Source organism: Mesoplodon bidens (genome assembly GCF_964165515.1).
Source record: "Mesoplodon bidens genome assembly, chromosome: 6".
Classification (NCBI taxonomy): Eukaryota; Metazoa; Chordata; class Mammalia; order Artiodactyla; family Ziphiidae; genus Mesoplodon; species Mesoplodon bidens.
Window position 1 is genome coordinate 28160760 of NC_138162.1, and position 25955 is coordinate 28186714.

The following is a 25955-nucleotide window of genomic DNA, read 5'->3' on the forward strand; positions in this document are numbered from 1 at the left end:
TCTGGGCAGAGTAGGGGTGGGTGAGTGGAAACTAGGGAGCTAAGATTATTAAGGATCTAAGTCTCAATTATGAAAAAATCTCAAATGACGGATAATAGCAATTTTGTATTGAATCAAATTCTCTATGTCAGAGAATTCTTATTATTTTTTTGAGCATCAAGCATAAATATAAATTAAGACAAAAGTTCATTTATTGTTGCATGGAGAATGCCCAAATATGTGCAAATGCTAATAATCTTTTGCAGTTATCAGTGGATATATTAAGTCTTGACAGATGACCAATGTCCCAAGTCTATTCTCAACAGTAATAATTTATTACCTAAAAAGAGAGCTCAACTAGTGTAGAGGTCTGTAGTAGGCTGATACTTGCCAATTTCTACCCTGGTCCACAGATCCATATTGTAACTCAGAGATTTATATTTATGGCAAAATTGTATAGTCAGTTTAATCAAGTTGCTTTCTTAATGGAGAGGCTACTGAAGAGAGTCAACCTCTGGTGATGAGGTACCCGAGGGAGGAATTTTGCCAAACAATTACAGTGACCTTTCGTGGCATAAAGTCAACTGGCACCTAGGCATTGTCCCAGGCAATCTGAAAGACAAAGTAGATAGCCAAAGCAAATAATTCACATGAATGTATTTTTCTTTAAACTCTGTACTGTCTGATTCAACTATCTGTTTAGTTCAGATGAATTGGAAAATTGCCCACTCCACAGTTCTCAGCACTCAGGTACACATGCCTAACATACTATGGTTAATGTTGTGAAATAATAATTTTATTGAGAATAAAACAGTATCAAACAATGTTGAACAAGGAGACATTAATCACTCACAAATACGTCTCAGAGTTAGAAGATATCATAGCATCAATGGCATCCACTGTAGGCCTAGTCAGAGCTGTGTAGAGGCTTTGGAGCTACAAAGAATGAATATGATTCCTGACTGTGCCTCTTACTAGATGAGTGACCTTAAGCAAGTAAGGTCCTTAAGTAAGTGACCTTAAGTAAGTACTCCCTAATCTCTTTGCCAATAATGTAAGAAGAAAAATATTAGCTATGTGAGAAGATCTGGTGAGAATTAAATATGATAATGCATGAGGCCTAGCACATAGTAATGGTGCATTGAATGTTACCAATCATTACTACTATTTCTTTGAAATCTGAGTGACACACTGTGTCTATTGTCTCTCAGCTCCAAACCCACCTTCCTCTTCTTTGCTTTGGGATGCTGGAGCTAGTGTACTACAAATCACATTTCTGTTTTGCCAGGGGATTCTGGTAGGCTCTGCCAATAGAGGCCACTAGAGGGAGACTGCAGGGCTGGAGAAGAGAAGGGACTTGCTTCTTGTGGGTTTTCTGCCTGCTCCAGTTTCCATTAAGTATTGCTTCAATTGAAGCAATGCTTCTTCATTCTTTCAGCAGTTTCTTTCCAGGGCAGAAGCCAAATCCAGTGCAGCTTTTCCGGCACTTGCAGAACCACTTTATCCTGCACACTCAGAGATACCATTACCAACCAGCCAGTTAGAGCTCTGTATCTGAGCCCTGATGGGCCCTCCTTAGAGCTCAGAGGCACTATCACTAGTTGAGCAGCACCCCCTTTTCTCAGATGTCCAAGTTTTAGCTTCACAGGGCTCTTCCTCTAAGCTTTGAAGTATTAGTATTTCTAGTCTCTTCCTATTGTTTCCTCAGCTGCAGGGATGGTAACCCCTTTCAGGATTTGCTGTCTTCACACCACAGAGTTCTCTTATTATCCTTCCAGTTACCACACTGACAACTTTGTACCTAGTTAATTATTTATTGTATTAAATTTCCTCTCTTCAAATAAGTGGTATGGTTTCTACTTCCTGAGTAGCCCTCACTAACACACTCAATATCTGACAGTTTAATCATTTGGACAGCTTAGAAAGATCTCGGTTTTGAGAGGGGGGCCTTTTTAACCACACAGAACAACTTTCTGAATTTCACCAGCTTATCCAGTATCAACATGTTTCAAATAAGGTTACTGCTCCAAAGTCACATAACTAGGTGGAAGTTATGAGGTAGACAAAGCAGCCAGTAGGAAATGGCATGAAGGCATGAATAGAAATGAAATGATCGATTGCTTGTTCAAAGCAAAACTACAGTGATGAATCACCATGCTAGAACTTATCCATAAAATTCCAATAAAATTCAGGAACTGGTCTGATGCAACATTCCTCAACTTCCTATTAAAATATCAAATAAGACATAAAAATATGAAAGCTCACAATTCTACAAGCTTCTATTAACAACCAACTTTTTGCTAGAATGGAAAGATGTTGCACAAACTGCAAGCTAGTGGAACCAGAAGAAAAAATATGAAATTAATATTGTATCTGAAAATAATAGCTAATATTTCTTGAATACTTAATATATACCAGGCAGTTCTTAATACTTTTTTATAACTTATTTAATCTTCCTTAAAACTCAAAATAGGATAGAGATCCTCCTATCTCTATCTTATAAATGAAGAAATTAAGGCATAGAGAGGTTAAGTGATTTACCTGGTTACCTTTAGCTAGTCAATGGCAGGGATGGGATTAAAACTCAGGTAATCTGGGCCCTCTGGTTTTTAACTCCTATAATGATTATCACCTCTTTCCTTCTATCACTTAGCTCAATTAGAAGAGTCACCAAGTCCCCTCCATTGCATGAGTTTTGATCTTGAGGTAGTCAGAATGACATTCAATTACTTTCCTTCTCTGATTAGTATTTTAATTCCTGAATCTAGATAAAAGAGAAATTGCATATCCAAGAGGAGTGTGTATAGGAGAGGTTTAATGCCCACAAGCAAAGCATCATAGAAGGTAGCAAGATCAGAAATTACTCTAGAAACATGCAAAACCAACTGCTATGGTGGTTTTTTTTTGTTTGTTTTTTTTTTTTTTTTTGCGGTATGCGGACCTCTCACTGTTGTGGCCTCTCCCGCTGCGGAGCACAGGCTCCGGACGCGCAGGCCCAGCGGCCACGGCTCACGGGCCCAGCCGCTCCGCGGCATATGGGATCCTCCCAGACCGGGGCACGAACCCGTATCCCCTGCATCGGCAGGCGGACTCCCAACCACTGCGCCACCAGGGAGGCCCTATGGTGGTTTTTTGTTTTTGTTTTTTTCATGTAATTCATTGGTTCAGATCAATGATTCTCAACAAAGAGGGCACATTGGAAACACCTGGGAACTTTTTTACATACACAACCCTATGTCTCTCAAGATTTTGAGCCAAGAGGTCTAGAATGGAGCCTAGGTGTATATTTTGAAAAGGTTGCCTAGGTTGAGGAACTAATTAAGAGTCACTTATTCATATTATCCGAAAATGACTCAGCAAATTTGCTGATTCAGAGAAGCAGATTCCAGCTTGGTTCAGCAGAGTCACACCACATTCTTGATGACTGCTAAAGACTGAGGTTTGGTTTAGGCAATAGGCACAGTAATGTCCTGTCTAGCTTTATTTATTAGAAGGGGATTTAGTCAGAAGAAAAGTGATTTCAACGTAAGGCAATTAGCAATCTAAGCTGTCTGTTTCATGGCAGACAGGGTATAGATAGATTTCTTATTGTTCTAGGATAAGAACTCCTTCCACCCAATTTAAAAACAAACAAACAAAAAACTTCACAAAGGCTAGGCACCCTTCAGTTACCTAAAATTTTTACTACTCCCTACTGAATTACTTGGGACTGTTTTTCACATTTCCATTACCATCCTGGCTCCTGTATGGCATCTGAGTTTGAGACCTCTGCCCCAGGTCATAGATTCTCAAACTGTACTATGCATATATAGAAATGACCTGGGGGAGTTTCTTTAAAAAAAAAAAAAAAGCAGATATCAGGCCACGACATATAACTTAGTGGAATTCAGTGAGTCTAGAATCTAGACTTTAAAGAAATTACCTACTTGTGATTTTGTTTCAGGTGGTACCCAGTCACAGTCTGAACATTAGGGGAGACTCTTAGGATAATGTGGTTCACAAAATATACTCGGAATCACCCCGTGGACACAATCACCAGCGAAGCTGTTTGGTTTTTGGATAGATTTCTACACTCCAACCCCAGGGATTCTGATTTGATAAGTCTGAGAATCCATATTTTGAAAAGTTATCTGGGTGTTGCTGACACACAGATGGCCACCACTCCAGGGGCTGAAAGCCTAAGAAATTACACTTATTGACAGAAAAACAGTGAGTACAATGGGAAGCTAGGAATAGAACTGGCTAACCTTAGCCAGATCTGAATTCTTGTCTGATTCCCTGATACTTTGTCTGGTAAGAGATGACAGGATAAAATACAATTCCAGGCTTTTTCTCTTTTTCACTAATGATTATTTCCAGTAACTTTACTTTTCATCAACTCTGACTTTCTCTAATTTTACATGTCAAGAATTTTTGGCCACGCAATATAGTGACATTGGCTGGGGGACGTGGGCAAGAATTTGGGAAAGCAGTGACTCAAAGCCAGGAGAACGACATCACTTTTATCTGGGGACAATGAAAATTTTAATAGGGTAGTAGAAACACTTTTTCTACTTCTTACAAAATCAATTTCCTCAAGGCCTTACTCTTCCAGCTTTGTTCTACATAACACAGTAAGTTCTGGGTGGTCGTGAACTCTATCCACCCAGTGAATGAGAATATTTTTTCATAAAGTGGGACATTTCTTAGGTTCACATCACCCCCATCTTGAAAGATGAGGACTTTTCTACAGGTGTTACTTAGTTCCACTACACTGGAAAGGATGGAAACGGACCATTGATTCAGTTTGATCAATAGTCACTGAACATCTCTTATGAGCCACCCACTGTACTAGAAGCTTAGGGTTCAGTTTAGTGGAGGAAAGAGACACATATGTCAACAAATAATTACATGGCTGTGCAACAGATCTAGAGAAGAAGAATGCTCATGGTAGAAATGACACAGAAGTTAAAGTGATAAATTGGGGTAGGGATAGGGTGGGCAGCGGACTGCACAGGTGATATGTAAGCAAAGTTTTGAATGTTGAATAGGAGTTTCATGCAGACACCAGGAAAAGGGCATTCCAGGCAGTGTGAGCAGCATGAGCACATGGGCATTGCTGAGCAGAGTGCACGGGGTGAGGGTTAGTATCTAGAAGATACAAGAAGAATTAAGCCAGGCTCAGGTGATGAAAGGTCTTAGAAAGCTGCTTAGAATTCATCCTATAGGTTAGAGCTTTGCAGAGTGTCAGGGGTTCCTGAGAGGATTTTAGGTTGCTTGGGGGGCTTGACGTTAAAAAACTCTGAATTGCATAGTGAGAAAGTTAATCCCTTTTCAATTAAATGTTTAATCCTTCTGCTAAATCAAGGAGAAAGCCTCAGTTTGGTGTCAGTATGTCTTTAACACTTCTCTAACACCTGGAAAATTTCCCTTTTAAAAAATAACTCAGGCAATTCTACCTAGCCAGAATTATTTTGTTTTCATTGTGTACTTATTTTCACAGTTAACTTCTATTTATGGCAAGGGGTACTGGTTTTTCATTAGTGTCATGATGAAAAGATCTTTAAAAATAAATTTAAATAAAACAGTTAATTTTAAAAATAGCAATAGGTGATCAGAGATACAGCAGAAATTATGAGGGAAGTACATGAAAGCCTAAAGTTTGGGAAACAATGCTGTTGTTTTTAGGAAGTAGGGAAAGGGTTCAAGCAGCTAGCGAATTACTCTTCTGACAGCAGCTTGGAGAATATAATGGAGGATCCAAGAATGGAGGCAGAGAAGTCAAGAATGGAGGTGACTGAACTACTGGCAGACGTGGCGTGGCCAAGGTTAGCCTGTTGGTTTATTCCCGATCTTTCCTAGGGTTACATCATCACATGAGGGGGATCCTAAACATTCTCCTGGCCTGAGCTGCGGCTGTTGCTTGATGAAGATGCAAAGATCTTTAAGTGGCTGCTGCCCAGCATGTGTTAAAGGCAGACTTGAAATAAAGGTCAGAATGAGATTTAATTATTTTCCAGTATTTTAACGTATGATGGACTATTATTTAGAAATTGATACAATCTCAAAACTCTTAACTAATGGATTTTTATGAATATAAGCCAGCAATCTTAGCTGTAGTTTTTTTTTTTTTTTTTAATTTGACAAATGGTAGGTTTTTTTTGGCTGTGTTGGGTCTTCGTTTCTGTGCGAGGGCTTTCTGTAGTTGCGGCAAGCGGGGGCCACCCTTCATTGCGGTGCACGGGCTTCTCACTATCGTGGCCTCTCTTGTTGCGGAGCACAGGCTCCAGACGCGCAGGCTCAGTAGCTGTGGCGCACGGGCCCAGTTGCTCCAAGGCATGTGGGATCTTCCCAGACCAGGGCTCGAACCCGTGTCCCCTGCATTGGCAGGCAGATTCTCAACCACTGCGCCACCAGGGAAGCCCCTTAGCTTTAGTATTTGATTTCCAAAGTGTCTCATTCTAATCTGTGTCCTGGCTGGGGGTCTCCTATCCTGTTAGTTCCTCAAGCTCCCTCAGCGCCCCTCAGGTCGAGGACAGGTGGCAGACTATGCAGACGGTTAGGGGGAGCACTTTTTTAGCCTGTTTGGGAAGTGGGAAACCCTGTTCCTCTTTCCTCCCCCTCCAGCTGCCGCTGACCATTTAGGAGTTACAGTAGGACCACTCCAGTTCAATGCAGAGCGATAGAACATGGGTGGGCTGCTCCTACTGCCAAATGAGTGCCCAGGAAGATGTGCCCTGGCCTTCTCAAACTGAAATTAGAATCATTTTCCCAAAGAAAAAGGTGTTTCAATAAAAAGGCTTCTCATCTGTTTTTAAAATTTGAAGGTACAAAGTGTTTTTATGTATATTAACTCACTGAAACCCTTATCAATTCTTTAAAATAGCATGGTAGGTGCTCAATAAATACCTGTTTAATGAGTACTATTTATAATTTATAATGGAAGAAATTGAGGCTCAGAGAGGTTTCCAAAGCCATACAGATGGTTGTTGAAGACAGGTCTTCTGGTTCCCCTCCTCACTCCACATCCCCTTGATCTCAAACAAGAAGAGCCTTGTTACAGATAGTGTTTGGTGTCTACAGAACTATAAAAATCAGAGTTCTGCTATATTATGATCAAACAGGCTCTTGTGTCCTGGCCTGAGGTCTTAACAGCCACAGATAACATTGTTTTAATGGAAAAATCAATTCTGTATTAGAGATTAATTCATCTGCAAATCACGACAACTTGGTGCATATCTTTCTATATAGATATATAACAGAGAAATGCTTTTTAATATAATGATTTACATTTATTGATTTTTTAAAAAGAAATCACACACACATTTTAATTCCTAGAGATTTTATGCTTTCTGGGCACCTGTATCTCAACAGAATGTCACGAACTGGAAAGAATTATCTGCACATGTTTGTGGAAGGCCTTGAGGACCAGGTTCTGTAAGATTGATAGTTATTGACCTGTATTTCTCTGGCTTTAGGGGAGGCATGTCAGAATCTTGGGATTTGGGGATGGAATGCTTTTTTGAACTATATTCAAAAAAGCTAGAGATTCTGATATATTCCTTTAAGGCTGGTGGATCCTGCTCCAATTTTGTGAATTACTCTTGTAGTGATTGTTATTAAGGTATGGGTTTCATCCATCAGGAGTGTTGATGAGTGGAAAAATGATAATATTGCCATAGTAAAGTGTGTTTTGAGCAATGGGGAGGCATTAGACTCAGTGCAGTATACTTTATGTTTGCTGAATGAAAGAATGAATAAATGAATGAAAGTTGCTTTGCTTTAAGAAGATTTATCTAGCAGTGGTGTGCAGAATGATTTGGAGGAAAGGAACTAGAGATATTAGGGGCTATTCAAGAGTATGGGTGGGAGGAGCTAATGTCCTGTGAAAATAAGAAGGAAGAATAAGGACATGCAAAACATACTGAGGAAGGCAACAGAACCAGATGCCAAGAAAAGGGAGAAGTCAAAGATGCTATGAGAAATCTTGTTATAGGTGGGAGGGGACACCATCTCAGGATGTCTTTAAATATTTTGAGTTTAAGGTGAGAATGAGAGATATAACTGGAGATTCCAGTTAGAAATTCCTGGTGTTGCCATATGCAAAGAGACAAAATCAAGAGTCTCAACCTTGGGAAATGCCCAGATGTAGGAGTGTACTAAAGCTCGTTATTACCTCATTATTTATACCTCCTTCTTTGAAATTGTTTGAACTTGTTAGCAAATAGTGTTATGGATTCAACAAATATTTATTGCTATGCTCATTCCTACCTCAGGGTCTTTGCACTTTTGTTCTCTTTGCTTGTTATGCTTTTCCCTCAGAAATTTGCATGGCTCACTCCTTACTTCAATCTCTGGTCAAATGTCACCTCTTCAGACAGGACTTTGTGACTAACCGTCATCATTCTTTAATCCTTTACCCTGATTTATTTTCTCCATTGTACTTGCCTTTACTTAATAATACCATATTATATATTTATTTGTTTGTATGTCTTATTGTCTGCCTCCCTGACTAGAATATAAGTTCTTTAAGAGCAAGGGCTTTGCTATTTTATTTCTTGCTGTATTCTAAGCTTTATATTGAGCAGTTAACTTGGGAGGCTGGTCACTGCTGTTTGGAGTAAGGGAGGACATATAACTTGGCATGGAGGGGAAACCATTCTATGTGGGTTGAGCCAATCAGGTGTCTGGCGAATGTGGGCTATGAGATTTAAGGAACACAGTCAGATGATTTGATTAGAGTTATAAAGTCATACAGAGTTCAGGCTAAGTCCTGTCATGGTACATTAGAACCACGTCCATGCAGAAGTTATAGCAGGGCAGAGGAAGAAGCTGCTGTCCAGACAGGAGGATGGAGCAGATGAGAAGTGAGAGCCAAGAGAAGAGCTTTTGGGCCCCAGAGGAAGGGAAGAAGAGAGTAGCTGCCCAACACTCCCCAGTGGTGCAGTCCAGCTTCTCCTCAAGCAGTTCCACTCCTTGTCATTTTCCTGTAGTTTTTCAGCACAAATCCCTTGTTTTTGAGCTCCATGGAGTGAGGTTTCTGTTCCTTCAAACTCCAAGGCCCAGACGGCAGTAAAACTGTCCAACAGAATTTGTGTGAAGATGGAAAATGTATATCTGTGCTGTCAAACATAGGAACTACTACCCGCATGTAGCCACTGAGCACTTGAAATGGGTTTAGAGTGCCAAAGAAACTGACTTTTAAATTTTATAAGATTTTCAAAAACTTAAAATTAAGTATTCATATAGGGCTAGTAGCTATCAATATTGGACAGCCCAGCACTATGGTTATTACTACAAGAGGTCGAATACAAGAAGCGCAATCAGTAAAAGACAATGAAATGGCCAAAAAAAAAAAAAAAAAAAAGAAAAGAAAAGAAAAAAGGAAACCATAATGGTGTCACAGAACTCAAGTAGAGGGTGTTCCACAGCACCAAAAACTAAGGAGGATGAGTCTGGTAAAGTCCCATTAGTAGCAGTGTTATTTATCCTTTCACAGTAAATACCTGGTCCAAACAACAGGGGTTGGTTCAACAAATCATGAAACAACTCATTCAAACTATCTAGCCATTAAAAAAAATAGAAAAATCATTAATGATATGGGAAGATGTTTGTAATACATAAGTTAAACAATTTCATAAAATATCATGATCCCAATTTTATAACACATACATGTGTCTAGATCTCTGGGCTGTGGGTTTATGGGTGATTTTAATTTCATTCTTTGGCATGTTATTAACTTTAAAAATTATCTACAAAGAACATAATTTTTAATAATCAGAAATAAAGGAACAAATGATATGCTTAACACAATAAAATGGCTACATCTTTTCAAGCTGCATCATAAACCAGAGTGATAGTAAATACAGCTGCTAAAAATAATTATCTATCCTACATTTCTTTTTTTTTTTTTTTTTTTTTTTTTTTTTTTTTTCTTTTTGTGGTATGCGGGCCTCTCACTGTTGTGGCCTCTCCCGTTGCGGAGCACAGGCTCCGGATGCGCAGGCCCAGCGGCCATGGCTCACGGGCCCAGCCGCTCCGCGGCATATGGGATCCTCCCAGACCGGGGCACGAACCCGTATCCCCTGCATCGGCAGGCGGACTCTCAACCACTGCGCCACCAGGGAGGCCCTATCCTACATTTCTAAAGTTAGTCATTCACATTTTCCTCCCAACCTCTCTAGACACACACTCTGAGATATCTTACTTTAAGGTTTATAACTGCAATTATGGTGACAGAACAGCAGAGATTGTTGGATCTTCTTAGAAGGCAGAAGAAGATCTTTTCTTAGATGGACTAACCTAGATTTCCCATAGTCAAAAGACCAAGAAATGGACTAAGCGCTGCTTGGAGTCCTTTCCTGCCTTTAGAGGTTGGATTCTTAGGATGCTCTAACTTAAAGCTATATTTTAGAGACCACTAGATGGCGCCCTGTGCCTGCAACCAGGTGAAGGCACATTGGATTCATTCAGGTTTGCATTTATCATTCATTTTCAGGTATACACCGAAGCATTTCCTTATGTGTATAACACACTGTGTGACGTGACTCAAATTAACTCCTTGTATAGCATTAAAACAATAACTGTGCTCTATATGAACCTATAAAATTCACAACACATAGAAGCAAATTCTTTGTTTAATGGAATCCATGTTTAAGTACATCTGGTTGGGACTGAACAAATAGAATTCCACAACTGAGCCAGATTGTAATTCTATTAGATAAAGACATGCTGAGCATCTAACTTCGTTTATGGAAATAAAAATTTTTATTTTTAAACTGGAGAGTATTCACCCAACTTTTGTTTGGCTTTGAGTTGAGGCTTTCAATAGAAAAATACACCAATTGATTGTATGCAGGTTGTGCAGCCATCAAAGTGCTTGATACTGAAAGTTCAGTTAATGACCACCCCTAACTGAGAAGAAAGTAGTGACAACCCATGTCTAAGTCATTCCTAAGAATGCTACTGAAATATCCAGACAGAGCCATTGTCTGGAACTGTACAGGCTTAGCACTTGCAGAGCAATGAAAATATAAAGCTAGACTCAAATACAAAGGAAATACCACCTTTTAATACAGAAACACCATCAACTCAGAATGTCCATGCTTCAAAAGCCATGTCAACTCTGACTTTTCAGGAAAAAAAAAAAAGATGAATTCCTTTCTCCTGTTCTTTGATGCCATCATCCAATTGGAGTGACAATAAGGCTTTTTTTACTTGGACCCAAGTGTTTCTAAAAATTTTAAACCATTATCCTTGAGAGAATAAAATATATCAAAATGTTACTCAAGGTTATATGAGGACACCCATGGGGTAGTAGCACATATGCATTACTTTTATAATCAGAAAAGCGGTACACATTTTAAAAGTCCCTGAAAATTGTACGCATCAAACAATTTTGTTATAGTCAGGATTCAACCAGTCTTCCTTATGGATATCCTTTTTTATAATCCTTAGTATATAACAGTGCTACTGTCTAAACTTTGATCTAATAAATGCCACAAGTCAGTTCCATTAGTATGGATAAAGCCTCCATGAAAAAAAGGGAAACTTCTGAACATTCAATCCATGTCAGGTGAGACTCTCCCCTTTCTAACAACCCCTTTCTCCCCTTCTCCCCCAAGAAGTCTAGACCATCAACTGGGTCATGTTTCTACTGTTCCTTAAGTTTAGTTCCTAGAAGCCTCCTACGAGAAATCAGGGTAGTAGATTAGACTTGTGAATTCCTCACTAATACCGACAGATAGAAACAGAACACTACTTTTTACCTCTGACGTAACTGGTCCAAAGATCCAATCATTTAGAATCCATACAAAAAAAGCAACTAGTTGAAACTGGACCTCAAAGTTCACTTCATTGCTGACCAAATTTATACATACCTAACCTGAGGTGCACCTCAGTGAGTTGGAATTCTAAGTGGGGTTTCAAAACAGAAGAATTTTTTTTTTCTTTTTCTTAGGCTTGGTCCACTGGAACCAGATATCTTAAGCCTAAATATCATATACATACTGAAAATGCATGTAGAAGTACTCTGGAGAGAGCAAGCTAGAATATTTGAGTTCTTATTCTGATTATTTTAGTTTTTTTAATAAGCTACATCAACACTATGTGCTAAAAGAATGATCATTGGAATAAGAATACACAGTGCTCTGGGCTTCCCTGGTGGCGCAGTGGTTGAGAGTTCGCCTGCCCATGCAGGGAACGTGGGTTCGTGCCCCAGTCCGGGAAGATCCCACATGCCGCGGAGCGGCTGGGCCTGTGAGCCATGGCCGCTGAGCTTGCGCGTCCGGAGCCTGTGCTCCACAACGGGAGAGGCCACAACAGTGAGAGGCCAGCGTACCGCAAAAAAAAAAAAAAAAAAATTGAGGCATAGAGACATCAGGCATGTTTTCTCAAGGAAAGATGTCTAGAAAGTTGTAGAGCTAAGATTCAAACATAGGTCTGTGCTTCTCAAAAACCTATTCTCTTAACCTCTACTTTGTATTTCTTCCATCTATGTTATTATTGTCTGTAAAATAAATACTGTCTTGCTCACTTCACAAAATAATTGTGAGGATAAAATTGAAATACAGATGTGAAAGGATAAATTTAAACATATACTACAATTAATTTGTTCCTGAAGTCTATACTTTCATATGAAGTATTAAAAGCACTGGTGAGGAAATGTGAAGGTAACTTGTCTTTTTTTCTCTTATTATTTTTAATTGTGTAGGTAATACATACTTATTTTTAGAAAAATATCAATAGAAGCATGCACAGGGGAAAATGTGGACTTCTACCATTCAGTTACAATCACATTTAACATTTTTATAAATAAAATTCTAGACTTTATATTTTACAGAAGGTTACACTTTACATACAATGTACACTTTTTATCTCTCTGTGTCAACAAATATTTTCATTTTGAATGGGTATGCAGTATTCCATTGTAAAGATATTGATATATCATGATTCATTTAATTAAACTTTTTTTTTATATTTGGTAACAACTTTTTATTCTGAAATAAACACACTTGGTATCAATACTTTATTAAAAAGTATTTGTTAAGTAATAAATTAAGAAATAGATCTCTGTTTCTCAGGAAAGTTGACAATGAATGTGTCTTGTACAGCTTATCAAAATTTGGTGTTCATCATGGAGGACTTTGAACTATCACTTACGACATGTAAGCCAGAAAACGAAAATTTGTTTAAGAAGTATTGACCTCTACTTCATAATTTAAAAGTCATTGTCAGCAGACTGTGCACTAATATAATGGTTTAATTGGTACAGCAGCAGGTGCTACATTTAGATATCATGCTGTAAAGAATGATTTTTCATTTAGATCAAGTGGTTAGTCTTCCAAGTTAATCTTGCACTTTTTTTATTCCACTATTTTTTGTGCATATAAGAAAAATGAAGACAAAGTTAATATGTAATAAACTTCTATTATTGGATATTTAGTGTGAAATATGCTTTAAACCATGGAACCTAGAAGTAGATCTCTCTTTTATCTTTCTTTTTTCTGCAATAATTCAAAAGCAGTGATGGATCCAGTCTGTTCTCGGATTGTAGGCTGACAAATACACTAAATTCAGAAGGAGCTTTTAGTCTGTTTTCCTCTTGGTGACGTCTCACTTCCTACAATGCATAACTTTTTTTTTTTTTTTAAGAAAATTTTCGTGGTTTTATTGTATCATGAGGCATTGAAACATCTGAACAAATCAATATCTCGGTAGTGAGGCAGCTGCTTTCTCCTTCACTTCTTTGGGTTACTAGAGCAACTTGTCAGTAGATTAAAAAAAAAAAAAATACAACCTTTCGCATTACTTAAGTCTTTCCAAGGCATGCGCTGGTACAACACAAACTTCTCCCGTCAGATGCAACTAGTCTAGCGTCCAAACATCATGCACAATACCTCGGCAGCAGTAGCGCACTGCGCCCACTCCCACCGCGGCCCTGCTCATTTGTGTATGATATTTGGAGCATCTGGAGGAGCATGAATAATATCGGGAAGAGGAGGGAGGAGGAAACAGCATGAGTGCCTGGCTGGGAGGAGGTCAGCCGAAGTTGTGCAGGGCAAGCCTGAACATGTCATTGGTGCAAACCCAAGCATCATTGATGTTCTTTAATAGGAACATCTGGTGGAACCCCATGATGGGGTCTTCATCGGCCTTGAGCTGGCCCACAACCATGCTGATGATGCAGCTATCGGGCGTGGGCTGATGGTCCTGCGCCGTGATGCTATGCTGGATTTTCTGGAACGGAAGGCTAGACAATTTCTCCACAATGGCAGCTTTCCCCTGGAATTGCTGTCCTTCCCACGTAAGGCATGACGCATCAATATAAATTGCGCCTAGTTGGGTTCTGTCGTTATCAAATAACTGGTAGTAATGTTGAATGAAGCTGGATCCAATCTGCTCCCAAATTGGCTTGTCTCCCATTCTGGAGCGTCACCCGGCCTCGTTGAGACCCGAGGGGCTGGCACGATGGCGGCAGCAGCGGCGGCAACCCAGCGCGGTCTGCCCATAACTCTTTTAGTCCTTTTATGTTGTCTATACATTGTTATTTACCTCACAGGACTGTTAAAAGGATGCTTGCTCTAAGCGCATTTGTGAAGGAGCCTTGAAAAGCATACATTCTACAAAAATATATATGGCTGGGTTTTTTCCTAAATCTGTCTCAAATGAAAAGCAATGAGGCATAAATCAGCCTCACTAAAAGAGAAGTCATCCTGCTTAATTCTTTACCACTTGAACCCTTGAAGGCTCATCTCTACAGACAGACCATCCCTGTCCAAGCAGATATTAGCTTTTCAGGGTCAGAGTTTACTCCAGCTGACATTATACCAGCCCAGGTAAGTAGGATCAACTGACTCCCTCAGTACAGGAGAAACACAGTCTCCCCTGAAAGTGTCTGACTCCTTCACAGTCAGGAGATCTGAAAGTCTAGCTGAGGTGTTAGGTTGAGGGAAGGTGGCTGGCTTACTCCTTGTTTACCTTTTCCCCATTGCTCTCTTCTCCCACCATCCCATACAGGAAAGATCTGAGAAAGAAATGAGTGGCTTAAAGATTGCCATTAGTTTGTTATTCATGCATTTACTCAGAAAGCAATGTGGCAGATGCTGAGATGTTCTTTCTTCCTTCTTGCCTAGTTTTAGAGATTCTGCATCCCATTTCTAGTGCTGTACTGTTTCTCTTTTGTGTATGTGAATGGCAGTAGCTAGAGTAGGCAGGAGAAAAGACAATGAGATTCTCATCTCTGCATTTCGTGGTGCCACTAAAGTGTACAATACCTTGCTATGAGAGCTCCACATATTTGCCTAGGGCAATGATACTCAAAGTAGCTGGTTTGCAAACTGTTGTCTATCCAAGATGAGATAAGGAGCTTGTGCCAGTATGAACCAAATATGAACCAACACACTGCCTTCTTTATTAAGAAAGACTTGCCAAGAAAATAATGTCAGATGAGCCAAACAGTGGGCTTAGTGGTGTGGTAGGCAGAGTTGGGGTAGAGAGGTTAGACTGTGTGTCCGTAGTCTCATGAGGAATTTACTACAATTTCTCCTATAGGAGAAATGAGAGAGACCAACATTTCTGAAAAACCTTGGGCATCTTATTGAAGCTTCTATGGCAATACCTAAGGCTCTAGAAACTGCATTGATGATGTGCATTTATAAAGATTTGCCATTGGTATAGAAACAGTACCTATGGCATGTCTTCTAATCCTAGGCAAGGGTGCAAGCTAGTTAGGAACATAGTTCTTTTCGGGGGTGGGTGCTAAACCCACTTACTTTTTTTTTTTAAGAAAAATAAAATGAGGGAGTGGGTAGAGAGTAAGGTGGAAGATGAAGACATGTTACACTGTGAATCACATTCTATTTTGATTAGTAGCAACTAATGGAGAATTAGTGGTGAATTAGGACTAGAATGATTCTTATCAGATCAAAACCAACACCTCTCTACTGGTTATTTAGCTAACACTATAAATTTTTCCAAAGTACTTCACTTTCTTATTTGATTCACACAACAACTCTGTCAGATTGGTAAAGTAACCTTCTTTTGATTGACAAGCCTAGATGCTCACAGATAGAGTCACTAAGATTCCATGGCCAGTAAGAGGCAGAGATACACTGAGTCTTTTTTTGGGTACTATTTAATATACCTTCCATTATGTCATGCTCATTTAACCAACATGACTGGAATTTGACTGGAGGTATTCATGAAATAAAATCTAGTGGCACAAAATCCAAGGTGATTTCTGCCACACCAGAAGATAAAACATTAAGGAATTAGACACCAAAATTGGTTTTCAGTTGATTCAATCATAAGTTAACTCCAAGATGTAATAGCCAAGGGGATCAAGACCCAAGATTCTCTATGACTATTCTATGGCAGGCGCAAAGAAAAGGGGTGAGACAGATTAATTGCCCAATGAATGGTGTGTGCTAGTCTCTTCTGCTCTATTTATCTAGAAAAATAAGTAAGTGTTGTAAACAAAATTCCCAGAATGGAAATTAAAACTTCCAAATTAATCCCAGGTCTCTGTTTTTCAAGAGGAACCTGTAAAAGATCACTGCTAAGAAAAGTTTTGCATCACTTGACATTTAATTTGAAATCATTTATCTTCAAGTCAGCAACAATTAGGTGCTACTATCAGCCATTCATCATGAATTGCAGAATACATTTCCCCCAGAGGAGAGAGAACAGTACCTTGAATAGAGAAAGTCAAGGAAAACCATCACAGTTGAGAGCAGATGTTTTAAAAATAAATGTCCTTTACTTGTCCCCTCATGAGGCACGTAAGTTATATTGTGATATCATTGCTTTGTCCCTTGTACCATACAAAAGTGGCACCATGCTAGCGAAATTCTAATAAACAGAATTCAGTACTTTGCCCTGTATTATAAAAATGGACCATCCAAAACACTTACATTTCCATGGGAATAAACATATGCTAATTAGTTAGCATATATGGCTCTCGAGACAGGCACATGGTACATTCAACAAGAGAAGAAAATAGTAGTGTGGTCACCTTTTAATTGCATGGGTTTGAATCTAAGCCAATTATATTACTCCATTAACCCTGCCTAATGAAACCAATATGGAATTAACATGAGATACACATTTTAGAAAGAAATGTGTATCTGTCACTACCTCAGAAGGTAAATTTGAGGCATTAACTTTGGAGAAACAATACAAACTCTCAGAAGAAAAAGTAGTGGGGGGAGTGAAGAGAAAGAACTGGAGGAGCTGAATGTTACTTAAATGTAAATGTTAACTGCATCCGTGTGTAGAATCATTATTTGAAGGTCATGGGAACAGAATTTAGTTGGCCTCAAGTGGAGGTTTGGGTGTGATAAAGTCAGAATTTTTGGGGTAGAAGCATGCTTTGACTCTATCCTATATGTAATGTTGTATTAAGCTTTTATTATGTAGTGATAATACACATACGGTTTCCAAAAGTGGGTAGCTAACTATCTTATTTTAATGGATTTCCCTGATTGAAGGAAGTTGGTTCCTTCCAAGCTGATGAACCTATGTGTTTATGTTTCGAATAAATAGTATACTGAAATAAAACGACGATGCTGCTCTCAGGGGTTTGATCATATCAGTGGTATCTCTTTCCATTCAGGAGTTGTGGCAGGATGCTATCAAAACCATTATTTACTAATTAAAGGTTTCATATGAAAGAAATCAGTAGCCCAAAAGAAAGTGGGAGAAAACATTGTTGCTGCTCCTGCTCTAAAAGCAATTTTGATTTGTCTGATTGTGTGGACAAGTCCACTCTCTTCTAGAATCCTTTAATCATGCACTGGCACAGTCAACAAATTAGGTCACTGGGCATAGATTCTAATAAGGACAATGGCTAAATTAAGTCAATTTGATTTAATGTGTAAAATGACTTCATCATTCTTTTATATTTAGAAAGTTTAAAAAAAAATCACATCATTGTATTAGAGAAAGGTCCACTTTTCAGAAGCCGGGGAAGATCAGTTATTATTTTTGCTGAAAGCAGATGGTGGTCATATCCTAAAGTTACATGTTACAGTGACTTGACATTGAGCTGGACATTTTAAATATAGGACATTATAGAATGACATTTAAATTATATACTAAAAGTAAGACAGGTTAGATATGTTTGAGTTTAAAATACAAAGATAAATGAAAGAAAATGTCCTCAGTTGGCCAAACTAGATCTGAGTTAATAAAATAATCCCTCCCTTTCAAGATGTGTGCCATGAAAGTAACAATGACAACAGTGATTTAAAATACAAGGGTTGCAAGAGTTGTCCCTGGAGGACTCTTCATCCTTCAGTGGTCCTAAAGCTTTGAAATTTACTTATTCTAGATGCTTCTTCACAGTTTCTCTGGTCTCCAAGTTGTAGTGTGCTGTATACTATAAAAATTCATCATGGAGCACAGACAATTTCACTGCTAACTAAGGAACACTACTTTTGGGGAAAATTCTAGCTCTTTAAGACTCTTGCCAAACAATCTACAAATGGAAAGGAGTCTGGAGAATGTGAACACTATTGGCATGTATGAAGTATTAGGTAATAAAGAAGCAATGATAAGAAGCAAGTGATGCTGACTCTTGCATTTGTTAGATCTTATTCTGCATATCTATTAATAATGATACACCTTATGGATGCAATTTCATGTTTATAACACTCTGGGCATTGGCAGCATTGTGCACCTGTGTTTTCCATGCCTTCTCATCTGCTGCCTACAGCCATTCAGATTCAGGTGACAGAAATATTTCAGATAAAAGTTAATTAGCCTGCACTCTGCAGATCAAATCTCTACAGTTCAGCATTAAATATAAATCTTCTGGGCAACTGCTGAAAGTAGCCTGAGGCTGCCCTTCCTAAAATTAAAAATGCAAGATTCATTTTTCTAGGAAAAGAAACCTTTAGTACTCTCTTTATATTTTACACGTAGATTTGATCAAACTTTTCACATATATTTGCTCTTACTCATTTTATTTTTTTATCTCTGTATATATATCAAAAGTGGAAGAGAGATTAGAAAATTTTTTTCCAGCTACAGTGATAGAATGAAAATGATATAGAGTTAGAAATTTTCCCGAGTCTGGACTCTATTATTAGTACACCAACCAATGTTGATCAAGCCCCAGAACTTTCCTCAGTTTCTCAGTTTTTAAAATGGGACCAACACCAACTACCTATTTGTTTCATAAATACTTTGTGCAAGACTCAATAATGCTTGATATTTTATTAAAAACTAATGCACAAAATGCAGAAAACTCCCTTTGCTAAAAGGACCCCACCTTCTCCGTAAATATTTATCTTATTGTCAACAGTTAAGTTCTCAAATAGCTTCCTTTATTGAAACTATATATATATATATATATATATATTTTAACCCATAGGAAACTAAATCATTATAGTCTTCTTTACTTCTAGATAATTGGAGCAGAAATGGGCTGAACACAACTAAATATAGCCAGTCTTTGAACCCACATCACATAGAGAGAGAGTAGGGACAAAGAAACAATCCCAAATGAGTCCTCCCATCCATTTTTATGGTATCAGATAATACTTCTAATGCCTTTCAATACCCAAGACTAATTAACCACTCTACCTATTGCTTCTGTACTAATTGCAGATTTCCTGTTTATTCAAAGGAATTCAGAGGGAGGTGTTTTCTTCTTTACACCGTCGCCTTAAAGCTCAGGGACATCGTCTAAAGAAGTCAGAAGGGGCAGGTGCTCTTTCCGACAGGTGCTTTTAGAGTTCCTCAGGGGAGTGAAAGACTGGAAGTCTGGGATCTTCTGTGCCCATTCCCCGCGCTAGTCATTAGAACCTCGACTGCTCTCCACGCTCCTGAACTTCGACTTCTATTCAATACTTCCATAGGGTATCCACTAGGTATCTCCCAACTGGTCAAAACGTGAAGATTTTTTCGCATATTCTCCCACTTCCTTACTTCCATCTGCTACTCTACCTCTCATTTTATTTCCATCTGCGCTTTAAAATGTTTTATTTTACTTCTACTGAGATCCTTCTGCCTATAACCTACGGATATGATCCGATCCTTAAACAATATCAAAGTTGCAAAGCCCCACGACCCTCAGGTCTTCATCCGCGTTCTCTTCCTCCGCCCTCCCTCCGCCCCCGCTACCATCCCGGCCCCCAGCGGTGCCCATCTCCACTCCACGCGCCAGACTCCTCTCACCTGACTCTCCCGCGGAAACTCGTGGCGCACGATGCTGATAACTGGAATGTGCAGGACGGAGCTGACCAAGTCGAGCTCCATCATCTCGCCCAGGCCCTGGGGGAAGGCGAGCAGCGCCGATACCCCTTGCACCACCACGGTGTGACACACGCTCTGCAGAAAGGAGAAAGGGTCACTGCTCCACGGCGAGCTAGGGGAGGAGAAGGGCAAGAGCGGCAGATCGCCCAGGCCTGCCTCGATGGCCATCACTACTTCCAAAGACAGGTTGTAGGGCAGCAGCCCTTCCACTCGGTTCAGGTTGTCCACGGCGAAGAGGAGGGCATCCCGAGGCCACAGGGTCTCGGCCCGGTCGCCCTCCCCGGGCTTCCGTGCGCCCGGCGGCCCCCGGCCATACAGGGCGCTCCCCAACCAGCGTGCGCCCGGCGAGGGCGCCGGGGGCCGCCAAGTCCCTGGCTCAGGTTCATCTCGCTGGGCGCCTGTCCGGCTGCCGTCTGGGGCGCGGCTGGCCGTGCGGGGGGCCGTGGTCCAGGGCTGCAAGTGCACCGCGCCCACCCTCACCGCGTGTCCGATGCGCTTGAGGATCTGGCAGGGTTGCGGGTGCGAGGAGGAGCCGGGCACCCTGGCCAGCACCAGTGCGCAGGGCGGCGGCAGCAGCAGACAGACCCTGCTCAGCAGCCACCACAAACTCAGTCTCCTCATTACTGAGACCCGCAGGGAGAAAGCGCGCCCCCTCCTGACCCCGGCTCTCTCCCGGGCAGCCTCCGCCTAAGGTCTCCGCCCCCAGGTTCCGCTGGCAGCTCACTCCGCGCTGCGAAGCTGTCCCAGGAGCTGAAGCGGACTCCGGGCCATCCAAGTTGGAGCCTAGCACGCCCTAGGCAGTCTCGGGACCTGCTCCCAAGTCCCTCCGCCTCGCATCCTCTGCCCGCCCGGTCCCTGCGCTGAGCGGGGCGGGCGGCGCTGGTCACCCGCGGCTTGGGCGCTTGGTCCCCGTCCGCCCCATCCGCAGGGCGGCTTGGGCACTGCGTCCGGCCCCGCGGGGAAGCAGGACTGAGAAGCGGCTGGGATTCCTAGGGGGCAACGGTGACCGAGGAGGCAAGGTTCTCACTTGGATTCTTGTCTCGCCCAGGCGAGACCCACTTATTTCCTTGGGGTCGCGCAGGAGAAGGCGTTCACGCCCGGGGTGCGGAAAAGCAGCCAAATCCTCCTTGCTCCACCGTCGGCCACCCTCTCGCGGGCTCTCCCAGCGCTCGCTTCATTTTTCTTCTTCCTTCGCTACTTCCTCTCTTCCTTTCTTTCGTCCTTTTTTTCGCCCAGTCGCCGCTGCCGCTGGCTTCCTCAGAGGAGCGACGCGACTGGCCAGCAAAGGGTGGTTCTGCTGGGAGCGCAAAGTTCTCCCCGCCTCAGCCGGCGCCTCTCTGCTGCTGAGCCCTGGCGCCAGCCTGTCGCTTGGCTGTGCTAGACGCCCACTGTTCGTGAGATTCCCGGGTGGCGCTTCCCGCGCCCCTGGCAAGTTCTCTCCCCTTCAAGGCTAGGGGTCATAATTTGCGAAATTTCTTGCGACCTAAGAGGGAGAGTTCTGGATTCGGAGTTGCGCCTGAGGATCTGAAATCCAGTAGGTTGAAAGAGGCCGTGATTTTAAGAAGCTTCTCTTCGATGTCTTTCTTTAACGGTTTTTCTAGCTGAGGGTATTAAAGCAAGAATCATATACACGTTGAATCTCGGCTTCCTGCTCTCTGGCGCATGGACCTTTGCCAATTTTTAAGGATCCCAATGTTTTGGGGTTCTCAAAATTATAATAGTGAATTCGAAGCAATTATTTGATCAAGAAATTAAAGAGATTTAAAATACTTTGAAAGTATACTTTCAAGCACAGTCAACAGCAGTTTGTAGTTTAGACCAAGGGTCCTCCAAATCACTGTTACTAATAAGTGCTTTCATTTGTGTGGTAATACAATGAGGTCAGTGAGTTATCATTTGATCTTTACCTCCATGATCTGAAAGATCTGGAGTTAGAAGGAAGGAGAGGGTTAAGTGTAGGCCTGTGGTTTCCACACATACAGTACATTTATTTTATTTTATGCCACAGTTTCATTTAGAAGGAGAGTCGGAGAGATATCCATGGGGCAGAGCAAGCGCCCGGGATCAGGAGTTCTGAATTTCAATAACACTTCCAGAGAACCATGACCTTGGCGATTTATTTTACCTGACCTTGCCCTGCTGTTTGGATCTGGTAAATTGTTATGCAAATACAGCTAGCTTTTAGCTCTGGAGAGTTGTTTTGATTCATGAGCTACAGTTTCCATCTTGCTTTAAACCCTTGGGATGAAGAGGCTCTAGGTAAATAAAATTCCCCAGAAGCTTGCAAAGTGAATGTTGTTTTCCTCAGCACAGATCTTGAAAGTCATCTCAGAGCTAACCTTACCTGACATTCTAATTAGCTCTTGCAAGACTGGGATGCCGGAGAAAAGACTCCCATGAGGCAAAAGTGGAAATCACAGGAGAGTCTGAACCAGAAGGGAAGGATTCTTCCTGAGGCCATAGAGAGGCTCTCATGCATGGACGCTGGAACTTTCCTCTTGCTCCAGATGATTCCACTGATTGGGATCTGAATAAGAAAACTATAGAATTTTGTGGTCCTTGCCTTACAGGAAGACTGGGACTCAATTAATTGTGTAGTAAGGAGGTGTGTTTGTCTGTGTATGAGTATGTGTGCATGGAGGAATATGACATTCCACATTATGACCGTGCCCTCGAGTGATTATCTGAGTACTTGGCATTACATGTATATTCAAACCAGATTCCCAAGAAAGTAGTCGGTGATGAAGAACAGTTGGATCTCATCTGTTAATGGCATTCGAGAGCCGCTGTGTTACTAACCATTTCCAGTCAGGCCCTAACAAGGGTCCTACTGCCCCGTGTCCTTGGAGCCAATAGAACAGACCAAGTTCAGTTTAGAAGCAAAGTAAAGTTTTTTTCTTTGGTCAGAGAACAGAGAGGTACAGGCTCGCACCCCAGAGAACGTGCTTTCCCTGACAGGCTACAGGTGGGGCTACTTTATAGGGATCTCGTCAGTGGGGCGGGGCAGAGTCCTCACCGGGCAGGCACAGCTGTGCTGCTTACGCCCAAGAGCACGCAGGGTCTGTGGGCGTGGCCCGCTGCCGCCATCTTGAATTGAGTAGCCCGCGCGGTTTCTGCACACCGCTCCCGAGCTGAGGCGTCAATGCAGCATTTCTCGCAGGGAGCTCTGGTCTGAAGTGCTGAGTGTGAGGCCTTTGCCCCGGCACCCCATGAGTAAGTGAAACTGGACTAAGCGCCGAGGAAACAAAGGTTAGACTTTATTTTATTACCCGGGTTCCGTTTTTACTTGCCGGGAATTGTTAATGGGTTCTGCTGGTGCCCGTTGTGTGTTCTTTCGGCCTCTCACGAGTCCTGGACTCCTTGGGGGGAATGCCTCCACTGGTTGTTCATAGAACAGAGGATGATTCCCACAGTTCTGAGGACAGTGCCGCCCTGGCTCATGATAAAACTATAGCTAAATCTTTCAAATACTGTTTGAATGGTAAAGAGCAGCCCTTCCTTCTTGGGCTTCCTCTTGTTTCTTTGTGGGTTTTTCAATTATGCTACCCTGATTTCCTTCCCATTTCCTCATGCTGCTTGGTTCTCTTTTTCCATATCACTGTAATCTGAACATCTCTGACATGATTCTTTTCTCTCCTTTCCCCACATCTTCCTTTTTCTTTCCCCTTTTTCACACTTCAGTGGTCATAATTTTGAAAGCTTTTTAAAGATTCAGTCATGAGTTCAGTGACCATTTATGAAACTCCTACCATGTGCAGGCATTGCTGTAGAACTGTCCAGGGGAGTAGACGAATAAACTCTAGTTCAGAGAAGTTGAGGATATATTTTTCCTCCACAAAGTCACATAGTTAATGAGTGAACAAAATGCTAACATCGAGCTTATATTTTAGTGGGAGAGACAGACAATAAAACATACAAGTAAGTAAATGTAGGATGTGTTAGTTGATACTAAGGGGAAAAATAAAGCAGCAAAAAAGAAGTATTATGGAGGAGACTGGGTAGTAATTTTAGATAGGGGAGCCAGGGTAAACCCCTCTGAGAAGATTACTTTTGAATAAAGACCTAAAGGTAGGTGAGAAAGTGATTCATATGAATACTTAAAGCAAGAATTTCCGAGCAGAGGAAACAGCAAGTGCAAAGGCCCTGAGGCGGGAGTGTTTCCAGTATGTTTGAAGAGTAGTGACGGGTCCAGAGTTGCTGGAGCAACATGACCCAGTGCAAGAGTGATGGCTGGTGAGGTCAGACAGGCAATGAGGAGGCGGCAAAGTAAGCCAGTCATTAACTTTGACTTCTACTCTGAAAGGGATGAGAAGGCACTGGGAAGGAGAGAGTTAAGAAGAACTTATGGACTTATGTTTTACCAGGACCACTCTAGCTGCTCTGGTGATAAGTAGAGGAAAGATGGGCTAGGATGGAAGTCAGGAGACCAGGTATGACGCGGTTGCAGTTATCCACGAGAGATAATATTACTGTCAAATCGTAAAATAACTTTATTGCATATAGAATAGAAAATCATATCTGAGGAAAGTTGAGTTATTTGCACAAAGTCATCACATAGTGAGTGGCAGTGTGGATTAGAAATTTTAAGTTCATTCCAGCTGCATTGTTGGTAGTAAGAATCAGATTTTGAAATTGGCTCACTCAGAGAAGATGAAGCTCTTTTTTATTACCAGATTTGAAGTGAGAACTACTAATCTAAGAACCCACGTTGGAGAGTCAAATAAACAAAAACAAATCCAAATGTTCACAATTTAAAATGTGCTTTTGTGCACATCTGTGTTTTCTGGTACCCATCACGGGTAGACTGAAAGTTGAGATATTCGGAGGTAGCCCAGGAAAGGCTGCAGTGAAGGATGCTGTGTGAGTCAAGAACTTGGATGCTGTTCTCATCTCTGTTTCCGTATGGATGTGACATTTAACCTCCTGGAGCTCAAGCTTTCACCTGTGTCCTGGGGTTGTGGCGACAGCTCTTGGTAGTTGTCTGCATGGCAGCGCGTGGACTCCTGTGAACCCTTTCAAGTTCCACGGGAAGAGGAAGCTTCTTGTAGGGCTATCAGTTCTGTCACATTTATAAAGGTTTGGAAAACTATCTTTTTTTTTTTTTTCCCTATACCCTGACATATTTCAAGTTCTACCCATATCTAGCTTTGTTTTTGTAGCTGGCAACAGTATTAAATGGCATGTTTCTATCTGGGTCTGTCTTTTATGCAATAGTAACCGTGTAGGTTTTTAAAATCAATATTCAGATGAAAAGTGTTCTCACCTTTAACTAATAACACGCATGAGCCCAATTATGCCCTCTCCCACATCAACTTCTCTGTCTCTATTGCGAGAGACCTCATGGTTATAAGAAGCTTTCTGGGTAGAAACAAACAAACCAAAAAATATGTGGAGTTGGTAGAGGAACCATGGTAGCAGAATTTGAGGAGGGAATGTATCTAGAGAATCTAGAAAAAAAACAAGTCAGTTTAGAGGAGCAGACCCTGAGGGCTCATCTATATAAAGCTTAATTATTTTTTTCTTGTTCCCCTAGTTAAAAAAAAAGGCTATGTCGACTTGAAACCTTGTAACATTATCCTATATTCTACTAATTAGGCATTAATTTTGGCAGTAGTCATCCTCTTCTAAAAATGAAAATAACTCTCATGATTATGGGACTGTCCATCACACATTAGTGTAAATTATTTTACCCCAGTTGTTGAAAAATTAATATCGTGTTGGGAATTTTGGTTGGGGGG

General features: G+C 41.2%; 2 protein-coding genes across 2 annotated transcripts in view; both read right to left on the reverse strand.

Moving 5' to 3' along the window:
* The window catches only part of GRIN3A (glutamate ionotropic receptor NMDA type subunit 3A), a gene marked incomplete at its 3' end in the record, with an annotated part of 139279 nt that extends 118429 nt beyond the window's left edge, over positions 1 to 20850 (reverse strand). Inside the window, exon 1 of the mRNA XM_081237270.1 lies at positions 20140 to 20850. Within this exon, the coding sequence (XP_081093396.1) occupies positions 20140 to 20838 (699 nt within the window). The 5' untranslated portion in view covers positions 20839 to 20850. The remainder of the gene's footprint in view (positions 1 to 20139) is intronic.
* LOC308618815 (nuclear transport factor 2) lies at positions 13624 to 14458 on the reverse strand. Its single transcript, XM_081237086.1, has one exon. The coding sequence runs from the start codon at positions 14380 to 14382 to the stop codon at positions 13999 to 14001; it is 384 nt and encodes a 127-aa protein (XP_081093212.1). The 5' UTR covers positions 14383 to 14458; the 3' UTR covers positions 13624 to 13998.
* Positions 20851 to 25955: the final 5105 nt, after the last annotated feature.

What these genes read in the sequence shown, in the direction of transcription:
- LOC308618815 (XM_081237086.1), bottom strand. Translation starts at nt 14,382, where the DNA reads ATGGGAGACAAGCCAATTTGGGAGCAGATTGGATCCAGCTTCATTCAA.